Here is a 12576-nt window from a genome sequence, read left to right on the forward strand (position 1 = left end):
ATGCATATATATGCATGTTGTCTGTATATGCATGTACGTACACATTTGTCTGAACAAATATTTGTGTACATATCCGTTTTCCTTAGAAAATGGTTGGCAACCTTCAGTCTCGAAAGACTATGGTATAAGCCTACAGCACCCGGTATTCCCAGGCGGTCTCCCATCCAAGTACTAACCAGGCCTAACCCTGCTTAGCTTCCGAGATCAGGCATGTGCAGGGTAACAGTTGCTGCATAAATGTGAGGCAAACATACAAACATCCCTGTGTGTATGTGCAAGAGTGTATGTGCTCTCACAGACATTTTACTTTGAAGCAAACTGTCCCATTTAACAGAGGAATATGATCCTCTGACCAAAATGAGGCTTCCTTTCCCTGTTGTTTTGTTACTGCGCCTCTTTATGATAGTGTTTGCTTGCTGTCTGAAGCCCTATGTATAACTGCCTGTGGCCTCTGAGAGCCTCAGAAAGCCACCTGGAGCCATTTAAAGGTGACTACCAGTTTTTTTTGCAGAAAACCAGAAGTTGCCTTTAAATGAGTCCAGGCTTCATTCTGAAACCTGCAGACGCTATGGGCAGATGTGCACAACCTCTGCAGGCTTCAGAAGAGCCTCCAGAGGCAAGAGAAGCACAGTCCCCTCACCTCCGGAAGCTCCAGGTTGGCCTGCCCACGGGTTCATGGACTCGCGGATGAAGAAATCCACACATACCAAACGCACGGATAGCGTGGGCTGCCTGTAATGTTATTTTCTATGTTTTAGTAAATGTACCCCTATGATAACATTGGCATGAAGTGACAATAGCTGTGTGCTGTATTTTAATTGTAAAAATTATATTTTTCAGATTGAACCAAATACAAAACTATTTCCAGCTGTTTTTGTGCAGCCTACGAGTACAAACCTTGTACAGTTTGAACTGGGTAAATTAAAGGTATTTTTTTTTAAAAAAAATTACTATAATGGAGTAATGGGTTTTAAAGTCAATTTAGGAATGCATCTACTGAGTGTGCATCAGTATAGAGTCTCCTTTATCTTCCCTATTTTCTTCAATTGCTGGTAAAATAATACTAAGACAAAACAAAAGCTGAACTGTTTCAATAAAGTCTCATACTGTTAAAGCTATATTGCTGTTACAAACATCAAACTAAGAATCTGTCAACAGCAGCCTTCGTAGAGTTAAAAGAGCTGCTCCAGATTGAGCTAATCCCAGCATTCATTTGGCAAGCATATTTGTAACAGACGGACCTCCCTGTCTGCAGGTGTCATATCCATGCTTTCAATTATCTGCGGATCCACTAATATGGGAGCCCCTTCGCGCCCCCCACCCATTAACATATTTAAAGCTTAGTGTGATGAAATTCTTCTTGCTTGAACAGGGCACTATGAGTGGTATAGAGCCTACATTGCTAACTCGCTTCCTATTGACCTCCTTTGAATTTTTTAAAGCATTTCTGTTTCTGGGAGGCAGACTCCAATGCTCTACAACAGGGGTATCCAAAGATTTTGGCAGGAGGTCCACATCGTCTCTCTGACACTGTGCCGGGGGCCGGGGGGAAAAGAGAATTAATTTACATTTAAAATTTGAATAAATTCACATAAGTTTACATAAATGAATATATTAAAGATTTACTTATATGAATGAATGAAGGTCTTGCAATAGCTCAAGACCTATAAAAGGCCTTGCACAAAGCAAGGCTGGTCTTTCCTTTGCTGCTGCTACAGCATCACAGACATGAAACAAGCAGTGGAGAGGGCCCTCATCCCACAGCTCACACGAGAAGTCGAACAGTCGCCCTCACACTGAGAGCAGTTGCCTCGGGCCAGTGTGGGCTCCAACAGTCTCTGGAGGGCCAGAGGCTCATTGGAGACTGGGGGTTCCCTGAGGGCCACATTGAGAGTCCTCGAGGGCCGCAAGTGGCCCCAGGGCCGGGGTTTGCTCTATAAGCCTGCTCTATAAGCCTGCAGGCTTATGGCGCTGTGTTTAAACATGAAGAATTTCATGCCGTAAGCTTTTAAAAACGCATCAATGAGCATGTAGGGAGGGGTATGGGGGGGTTCCCATATTAGTGGTTTCTCTATCCATAGGGCGCTCTGTGAAACAGATCACTTGTGGATACGGGGACATGCCTGTATTTAGTCTAAATAAAAGCACTCTATATTTTAATACGTATGTCATGATATTTTGTTAACTTGAGGTTCTGCCTTTCCGTGTCTCTGTGTACGGTTTCATAGAACACCATGCCTTTGTCAGCAGCCATCTTTAAAAGTGAAGAGAGGAACCCTATCCCCGAGTGCCCTCCTCGACTTGATGTTCAAACACTCACGCCTGTCGTGTGGAGCAGGATGCCAAACAGCTTCTTGAAAGTGGAGGCTGAGCGGGTCAGTGACCGCCATGGATGGGTAGTGCAGTGTCTGGAGCCTTTGCAGATGATGGCCCTTCATATTCCCGAAGAGACCAGGTATACCTGAAGACTGCTGTAACAGCTTCTTTAAGAGAAGACAGAGTGTCTTAGATTTATTTATTTTTTCAGCTACTTACTTTATATCTCAGTTCAGTCAAGGTGAATAATTATTTTTCAGCATTTTTAAAGTTTTGTCTGTTAAAATATTTCATAGAAAGTGCTTTTGCTCTATTGCAACTGTAAGTATAAATGTTTCCACCGAACTGTCAAGAAATAACAAAATGTCCAACATATTACGGGGCAGGGAGAGGAATCCTCAATAAAGGGGGTAATTAATTAACAGTTTTAATTAAAATTAAAATATAAAAGTTTCTAGTAGGAGGTTTCTAAGTGTGCGTGGTTTCAGCAGAATCAGCATAGGACACTCTCCTCCTAGCACCAGACAAAATTTTTGGTTGGCAACCTTCAGTCTCGAAAGACTATGGTATAAGCTTACAGCACCCGGTATTCCCAGGCGGTCTCCCATCCAAGTACTAACCAGGCCTGACCCTGCTTAGCTTCCAAGATCAGACGAGATTGGGCATGTGCAGGGTTTGAGCACTTCTTATTTTTGTGAAATGTCCACTTAACAGGATTCTGAACACAATGGTGCAGCCTATTTATCCACGGATTTTTTATCTGCAGATTTGACTCAACGAAGATGGGGTGGGGGGAACTGAAAGTCACACACACCTTTGCCTCCTTTGCCGTGTGCTGGCATCTCGCTCTATTTCCAGGCAGCCCAAAACACTGCAAAAAGGCTCCGCCTCACCCAGGCAGGGAAATTGTCCTGGAGCCCTGGAAGAGGTTCCCCTTGCAAGGAACAGTAACATTCCTGGAGCCCCTGAGTCAACAAAGAGGCTGAAGAGGGGAAGGGGGGAGCGAAAAACCTCTGTAGCCAGAACACATGCAGCAAGGTGGAGTGCTCTCTCTCTCTCTCGCGCACACACACACACACACACACACACACACACAGAGGGGCAGGTGTGATAGCAACAGAAGGGATTGCTTTAAAAAACCCAGGGAGTGTTTGCTGAATTCCCACCCCCCCCCCCATGGTGCAGACAATCACTGACACAAGCAAGCCTTTCTAGCAAACAAAGCATGAGATTTAGCCTACAATACCCTCCACACTTTCCTGGGAGTAAGCCCCATTGACTAGAATGGGGCTTACTTCTGAGTAGAAATGCATAGGGCTGGACTCTTAAAAACTCAACATCCCACCTGTGAAAGAAGCAGGACAGCTGGCAACGGGGAGGGCTGAGTACGGATGCGGAGGGGATTGTTAGCTGCCTTTGTTTCCTTCCATCCGGAAGTGTCAGGCTGCAGTGTATTTGCGTAACTCTATGGAATTTAGGACAACGCGTTTTTTGTTAATCATGCTGAGTCACGGAACGGAACTAACACGGATAAATAGGCTCCACCTGTATTAAAAGCCAATGTCTGATCCATCTTTAGTCATGCTTGCAGGAGTTATTCATGCAGAGCTAGTTACGCCTGAATGTGCATGTGCACATTCAAACTCCTATGCGTATCAGTTTTACGTGAATGCTTTTATGTGAATCTTGGTTGAATTGTAGCGGGACTATAGCATTTTTTTGCCAAACTATTTGAGGACATTTGATTTTGTGTAAAAGAAATTCCTTGCCTTTGTTATAAAAGCACATGGATATAAAAGCACATTCTAGAAATAATGCTTTATTGTCTTGGTTTAGAAATTTGGAGGCAAGTACAAAATAGAACCGCTATATTTTTTATTGTTTGGGTGGTGTATTATTTTAGGTTGTGCTACAAGTTGTATTGCTTTATAAAAGGCTATTTCGGTCATGCTCCTTTTATTGGATCAGGAACTTAGTGCTGATCTTCTATGTTAGATTAGATCAATGTTTCTCAAACTGTGGGTCGGGACCCACTAGGTGGGTTGCAAGACAATTTCAGGTGGGTCCCCATTCATTTCAATATTTTATTTTTAATATATTAGACTTGATGCTACCATGATATGTGACTGCATTTGGGGAAATGTTATAGACCTGTACTTTTAACAAGCTACTCTGTATATTCTTTTAACAATAATAGTAAATGGGACTTACTCTTGGTAAGTGTGGGTAGGAGTTGTAGCCTAGGATAGTTAAAAATTTTCCTGCTTGATGATGTCACTTCCAGTCATGACATCACATCCGGTGGGTCCTGACAGATTCTCATTCTATCTCAGTGGGTCTCTGTGCTAAATGTGTGAGAACCACTGGATTAGATAGAACAATATGGAACTATAAATCAGAAAAATATAACTCTAGAAAATGCAGATCTTTGCTAAGATACAGTTTTAGACCTGGATTGACAATTTATTTTTTCCTCATGCATATAGACCAGACGTGCCCAAACCTTGGCCCTGGGGCCACTTGTGCTCTTGAGGCCTCTCAAAGCGGCCCTCAGGGAACCCCCAGTCCCCAATGAGAGCCTCTGGCCCTCCGGAGATTTGTTGGAGCCCACACTGGCCCAACGCAACTGCTCTCAGCGTGAGGGCGACTGACCTCTTACGTGAGCTGTGGGATGAGTGCTCCCTCCACTGCTTGTTGTTTCACGTCTGTGATGGAGTAGCAGTAGCAAAGGAAAGGCCAGCCTTGCTTTGTGCAAGGCCTTTTATAGGCCTTGAGCTATTGCAAGACCATCATTTATTCATATAAGTTCATCTTTAATATATTCATTTATGTAAACTTATGTGAATTCATTCAAATTTTAAATGTAAATTAATTCTTTTTTTCCCCTGGCCCCCAACAGAGAGACGATGTGGCCCTCCTGCCAAAAACTTTGGACACTCCTGATATAGACTAACTTAAATAAAGCTGGAAGAAGAGTAATAGAATGTAACTGCTACTATATATTACATTGAAGCTCTAAAAAGTGTAATACTTGTCGTGTATCTGATTATAAAGATCCGGGGTTTTAGATAACTAAATAAAAAATTTAACACTGTGATTTAATGAGTGTAAATAGTACTTGGAAGTTACTCCCTAACAAGGTTCTTCCAGTATGTATTGACAAGCAGAGCCATAAGTAGAATGGAGCCTGAGTGGCACTTGCCCAGGTGCTACAGCAAGGGGAGGTACAAGACTGGCCCCAGGCTCTGCCCTAGATTATGGAGGATGCTGCAGCCGCTTCCCACGCCCCATTCCATCGTCTCTGGAGGCTCCCAGCAAGGGCCACACAAAGCATCCACAGCATCCACCCCCTCCTTCAGAGACAGCCCGGAAGAGACTGCCTTCACACTGCATGTGGCATGAAGGCAATCTCTTCTGGTCTATCCCCAGAGGAAAAGCAGCAATGTGCACAGCCAACACCTTCACCTCTGGGGAAGGCGAAGAGGTGACTGCCTTTACTCTGCAAGCAGTGCAAAGGCAGTCTCTTCCAGGCTCTCCTCCAGGAGGAGGAGCAGCTGCACTTGTGTGGCCAGCACCTTCTCCAGGAGAGCCCAGAAATGATGTCATAAGGTGTCATGTCATCACTGCCCTGGGGCATGACAGCATGATGTCACTACCCCAGATGCTGGGATGGGACGTTATGCCTCTGATAACAAGTGAAAATCCACTCGTGACATATTGTTTTTTAGCTTGATTTCCATCAGTTTCTTCCCGTTTCTGTGCTCCATCTTTAGGAGGGTCCTCTGACTCTTGATATCAGACTTTTTGGGAACTCCAGGAGACTGTCATAGGAGGAGGGAGTGGGGGAGCTCTGTTGCATGAGTCAACTTCTGCTTGTGCCATTCCAAGCCCCTGACTTGTATTTTTAATCTTGTTACAAGGTGCTGATAAAAAGAAAAAAAAAAAAATCTTTGCATACATTTCAGTAATGCAGTTGATCCTTCTATTCTCACAAAATAGCCATAAAATATACTTAATAAAAAGAAGCTCACATACTGATGTATTTTTCTTTTTATTCCAGGTGTATTGATATTTTGGAGCTATGTGAACAAGAGGATTTGATGAGGTTTCACTACCACACATTAAAACTGTATAGTTCTGTTTGTGCGCTGGGTAATAACAGAGTAGCTTCTGCGCTTTGCAGCTATGTCGATCTGTCCCAGTTATTTTTTGCAATCGATAATCAATATTTGCCTGGACATTTATGTTCTGGATTCTACGATCTGCTTATTAGCATCCACTTAGAATACTCCAAGGAGGCTAAGCTCATGATGAACAATGAATTTATCATTCCAATTACAGATGAAACCAGAAAAATCAAATTATTTCCAGATGAATCAAAGAGACATGGTTTGCCTGGAGTAGGGCTTAGTACCTGCTTGAAGTCAGAGTTTAAGTTTTCTACCCCTTGTTTCATTTTGTCTCATGAAGACCATCAGAAGCCTAGTCCGGAGATACCTCTTGAGATACTTAAGTCCAAAGCCATTGGAATGCTCACGGAAGCCGTGTACTGCAGTGGAACTCATATACGAGACCCTGTTGGAGGAAAAGTTGAGTTCCAGTTTGTTCCTGTTCTTAAACTTATAGGAACTCTGCTCATCATGGGAGTTTTTGAAGATCATGATGTTAAACAGATTTTACTCCTGATTGATCCATGTGTGTTTGGGGAACCCAAGGAAGAAGCAATGGAGAAAGGAGAAAAGGAGGATGTTACACAAATAGAAGAGAAAGCTGTAGAGGCTGGAGAAAAGGCTATCAAAGAAACTAAAACTCCAATAAAAGGCTTACTGCAAACAAGATTACCTGAATCGGTTAAACTCCAGGTAACAACTTTTTACCTATTATCTTGATATATAATCTGTATAATCCAGTTTGTCCCCTCTGGTTGTGAGAGAAGGCCCTCTTAGAAGTGCTGTCGCTTATGGAGGTGGGAAGGGCACACACAAGAAATAAGGCCTTCTCACTAGTAGTACTAAACTTTTAGAATTCCCTCCCTCTCAGTTTACAAACTGCTCTTTCCTTAGAAACTTTCCATTGAGGCCTAAACAGAATCTCTTCAGACTCCCGATTTTATTATGGTTATTTTAATACCGGATGCACTATGGGTTTTGTGGGGATGTTTTATTTTGCTGTTTGTATTTTACAGGTCTTGCCCTTTTTTTATTAAGAGATGTCTACTGCTGGTTTGTGTTTTATATGTGATGCTTAAATGATGACTTTAAGGATGTTTTAATGAAGCGTTTCCCAAAGTGTGGGTCAGGACCCACAGGTGGGTTGCGACCCCATGTGCAATTTGGTGTGAGTTGGGGTCTCTATCCTTGCTTCCAGTTGGTTTCACTGCTGCTGCTCTCAGAAGCAGGGCCTAGGAGAAGGGGGTAAAGGGGGTAATTTGTACCCGGGCCCAGGTCAGAAAGTGGGCCCAGGAGCCAAAGGAAAGGGCCCAGAAATTTCCTGGGATCTTCCATTTTCTAATCTCACTCAGACTCCCTGCCCACACGGGGGCATTACCGTGGGCACATGGCAGCAATTACTACCCAAGCCATACACACCAGGCCTAGGAATGCATACATTCCTTAACAGTCTCACATCTGGGAGGAAACTGACCTGCTACAGTCGCTCTTTGGCTCGTGGATTTCCTTCCCAGGAAGGAGTGTAGAGGAGCTCAGGAACACAGCTGCGGAACTACAGCTGCTGCCGAAGTCGGTTTTGGTGAACACAGGACATTTTCCATTCTAGTGTGAGCCTAAATATGATGATGCTAATTTTCTGCAATTATTTTCTGTATTTGAAAGATTTTAGAGAGACTTAAGAGTGTTTGGTTTTCTGTATTACTTTATATAGCTGCCAACCCTGGGCAGGCAGGTAAGCCTGAACTCTGCATTGAAAAGACTGGGAAGACCTATTCCGGCTGTTGCCACTTTCTCCCTGCCTGTTTTGCTCCCATTCTGCCCACCCGCATTGACACCCCTCACTCTGTTTCACTCCCTCCCTGTTTAGGAAGGGACCCAAAAGAAACTTTGTACCCCTGATAAAATTCCTCTCAGTGGCCCTGGTCAGAAATGGTGGCATTTCCAGTTTAAAGGAAGAAATGATGCCTTGCTGCTGGTGGTAACCTCCCCAGCCCCTCTCCAAGATCACTAATTTTTGTAGGCAGTCCCATGAAAATGAAGGCCATAGTCCCATGACCATATTCACTGGAATTTTCAGGACCAGAAGAAATGATGGGAAGCTGACCCTTGTGTTAAAAGACCTTTTGAAAGCAGAAGAACATAGTTGCATTTAATTCCACTTTTCCCATGCAAGACTCTTCTAGCACAAAGTATGTAACTGCTCTTCCTTGAGAAGAAGACACCTTCTGCATGGCAGGAAGACAAATTTGGATCCAATCTGTTCTTCTTTTCATTCTTCATAAAATTGAATTGCTACCAACAATTATGTACAAGATCTACTGTAGCCCTTTAACAAGGATTTTATTGTGCAGGTTCTTAATTCTATATAAATTATAATTCTTTATCATTCTATACAAAGAATCTCTGTATTTTTCATACTAGATGTGTGAGCTACTAAATTATTTCTGTGACTGTGAGCTGAAACACAGAGTGGAAGCCATTGTATCATTTGCAGATACGTATGTCTCCAAGTTGCAATATAATCAGAAGTACAGGTATAATGAACTCATGCAAGCCTTGAATATGTCTGCTGCTTTGACTGCCAGGAAGACAAAAGAATTTCGCTCACCTCCACAAGAGCAGGTAATTACAGATATTCTTGCTTGCTTGCTTGCTATATGGAATGAATAAGGAGCAGAACCTTCAGAAACCTTAAATCACATTGTCCATACTCGCTTTCTTACTATGGTAATAATGTGTCTCGTATAAATGGCAATCAGAGATGGGTATTTTAATTTTATCATTTCAGATAAATATGTTGTTAAATTTTCAATTGGGAGAAGATTGTCCTTGTCCAGATGAGATTCGGGAAGAATTGTACGAGTTTCATGATGATCTCTTACTCCATTGTGGTGAGTGATTTCTGTTTTGGCAGGGGACATGCTACTTCTGGGATTTCTTTGGTTTGTGAAAAATTGCTTCCTGTTTTGTTGCATTTTCCTGGCAATTATTATATTCATGAAATAAAATGGAAAACTTTTAAAATGAAAAAAGGAACTATAAAAGCTAATCGGAATTATCACTGATTGGTTCTCTAGCAAGCAACAAAGCACAAGCATTTACAGTGAAAACTGCTTCTGTCACAGTGAAGGAGGGTGTCATAAGAACATAAGAACAGCCCCGCCGGATCAGGCCATAGGCCCATCTAGTCCAGCTTCCTATATCTCACAGTGGCCCACCAAATGCTGCAGGGAGCACACAAGACAACAAGAGACCTGCATCCTGGTGCCCTCCCTTGTATCTGACATAGCCCATTTCTAAAATCAGGAGGTTGCACATACACATCATGGCTTGTAACCCGTAATGGATTTTTCCTCCAGAAATTTGTCCAATCCTCTTTTAAAGGCATCTGGACCAGATGCCATCACCACATCCTGTGGCAAGGAGTTCCACAGACCAACCACACGCTGAGTAAAGAAATATTTTCTTTTGTCTGTCCTAACTCTCCCAACACTCAACTTTCGTGGATGTCCCCTGGTTCTGGTGTGAGAGTATGAAGAGCATCTCTCTATCCACTGTATCCATACCTGCATAATTTTGTATGTCTCAGTCATATTCCCCCTCAGGCGCCTTTTTTCTAGGCTGAAGAGTCCCAAATGCCATAGCCTTTCCTCATTAGGAAGGTGCCCCAGCCCCGTAATCATCTTAGTCGCTCTCTTTTGCACCTTTTCCATTTCCACTATGTCCTTTTTGAGATGTGGCAACCAGAACTGGACGCAGTACTCCAGGCGTTGTATCTCCTACTTGTTCTGGACAGACAGGGCCTGTCAGTCAACATTTTGGTAGAAGCTAGAGAGACAGCAGGCCTCTCCCAGTTCCACCCTGTTTTGTTACTAGGAACAGAAGTCCAATGTAATTCTGTCATGCTTTTCCTACTCTTTTGTGGCCTCATAGTGAGATTTTTTTTTTTTCTGTTCCTGCTCCATCCTGTGTTTTCACCATTTCAAGAGAGGGGAAATTTTAAAAAAAAAGGAAGAAATGCCAAGGGGTGTGGCTATAAAGGTAATTGGGCAGCAGTGCTCCCCCCAAATAGCAGCTTGTTTAACCCTGGATGCACATAGCCTAATTGGCCCTTTCAGTTTTACAGCCTAACCGAAATTGGGTCATGACTTACTGGTGCAGTTTGGGAACTGCTGAATTAATCCGAAGAGCTGCCTGGCACCCAGAGGAACAGTGGCACCAAAATGGCTGCTGCTGCATCATATGCATGCCAGGCAGTCGCTGGCATCTCCTTACCCTGGGTAAGGGTGCAGGCCCCGCATTGGGACTACTAAGATCTGTGCCAGCTATTTTGCTAGTGCAGAGTTGAGAGGCCCAGCCGGAAGGCCCAACATGGGGTTCAGAATCCGGAGGAGGAGAGCTCCGCCAGTCCCATCACCTCCTGTCTCACTCCCTCTCCCTGCACTATCCTTCCCCTAACTCTGGAAAGCCTTCCCCCTGCCCCTGCAAACCTCTCTGCTGTGCAGAGCTCATCTCTTGCTCCAGATGGCATGCAGTGGGCTTTTGTCTGGCTTGGTTCATAACAGACTGGCGCTGGGCCGACACCAGTGCTGACCCGGCGATAAGTGTTACAGGCATGCCTTGCGGCATATTTGCAACACTCAGTGCTGGTGTAGGGCCAATGCGCTGAGCTCAGGATTGGGCTCTCAGTGGTCTACCAGTTTTCACTCTGTATCTTCAGGGGGAATGTGTGCTGATGTTGATCACACAGTATTTATGGGCACAGTACTTGGTTTTATGCAAGTAATTATGCAGGGGATGGACAGAGTGGATAGGGAGATGCTCTTTACACTCTCACATAATACCAGAACCAGGGGACATCCACTAAAATTGAGTGTTGGGCGGGTTAGGACAGACAAAAGAAAATATTTATTTACTCAGCATGTGGTCAGTCTGTGGAACTCCTTGCCACAGGATGTGGTGCTGGCGTCTAGCCTAGACGCCTTTAAAAGGGGATTGGATAAGTTTCTGGAGGAAAAATCCATTACGGGGTACAAGCCATGATGTGTATGCGCAACCTCCTGATTTTAGAAATGGGCTATGTCAGAATGCCAGATGCAAGGGAGGGCACCAGGATGAGGTCTCTTGTTACCTGGTGTGCTCCCTGGGGCATTTGGTGGGCCACTGTGAGATACAGGAAGCTGGACTAGATGGGCCTATGGCCTGATCCAGTGGGGCTGTTCTTATGTTCTTATCCAATAGGGCCTGAATATAGACCTTGGGCCAAATATGCTGACGTGTGAAGTTGTTGTCATTTCTACAATTATGAGTTGTGGGAAACAAAAATCCGTTTCCTCTCATCTGCTCATTCACCTTTTTCTTCACGGACTTTCCCTTCTTCAGTCAATTACTATTCACATTTATCTAACTTGTGTCCTCCAAACCATTCTGAAAGACTTGATGAATACTCAACTCAAACCAGAGAGACCAGGGGGGTCAGTCAACTCATTCTGAGCTGTGTTCCATGTAGCTGGACAGAGCTGTTCTTCATTCTCACCTCAAAGTTCAGTGTGTTCCAAAAATAAATTCAATTGTCCATCAAGCACTTGCCTTCAGATTCATTTTCTTACCCATTAGGTATTCCATTAGAAGAAGAGAAAGTGGAAGAGGAAGATATCTCATGGACTGGCAAGCTACGTTCGCTGATACACAAAATAAAAGGACTCCCAAAAACAGAAAAGAGAGAGCCTACAGAGGAGGAAGAAAAATATCCAAGTAAGAGTTGAAATTTATAGCCCAAATATAAAGTAATTTCACTTTAATTATATTTTTTCACTAAAAAATTTGTCGCTTGTTTTGGGAGGCAAGATAAGGAACAACACAGTTGACCATTCACAGAAAATAGTACAGTTTGCTTTTTGTTCCACCTGCTGAAGTAGTTGGTCATATCACAGTCCCAGTCATGGCAGGCGGTTTACAGAGAAAAATCAAATAACTAAATGGCTGAACTAAATGGCTGAACTGAATGGTATCAGGTTGAACCATGTGATTAAGAGCAAGTTCAATATTACCTTAAGTTCAAGAAAGTGGCATGTAGGCAAAGGCTGCAGTC

General features: G+C 43.5%; 1 protein-coding gene across 1 annotated transcript in view; it reads left to right on the forward strand.

Moving 5' to 3' along the window:
- The window catches only part of RYR3 (ryanodine receptor 3), a 296319-nt gene that overhangs the window by 119300 nt on the left and 164443 nt on the right, over positions 1-12576 (forward strand). The window contains exons 34-39 of the mRNA XM_066612315.1: positions 841-927; positions 2229-2455; positions 6377-7178; positions 8907-9107; positions 9274-9376; positions 12102-12239. Coding sequence (XP_066468412.1) covers positions 841-927; positions 2229-2455; positions 6377-7178; positions 8907-9107; positions 9274-9376; positions 12102-12239 — 1558 coding nt within the window. The remainder of the gene's footprint in view (positions 1-840; positions 928-2228; positions 2456-6376; positions 7179-8906; positions 9108-9273; positions 9377-12101; positions 12240-12576) is intronic.

The sequence above is a fragment of the Tiliqua scincoides genome, chromosome 1 (assembly GCF_035046505.1).
Source record: "Tiliqua scincoides isolate rTilSci1 chromosome 1, rTilSci1.hap2, whole genome shotgun sequence".
Taxonomy (NCBI): Eukaryota; Metazoa; Chordata; class Lepidosauria; order Squamata; family Scincidae; genus Tiliqua; species Tiliqua scincoides.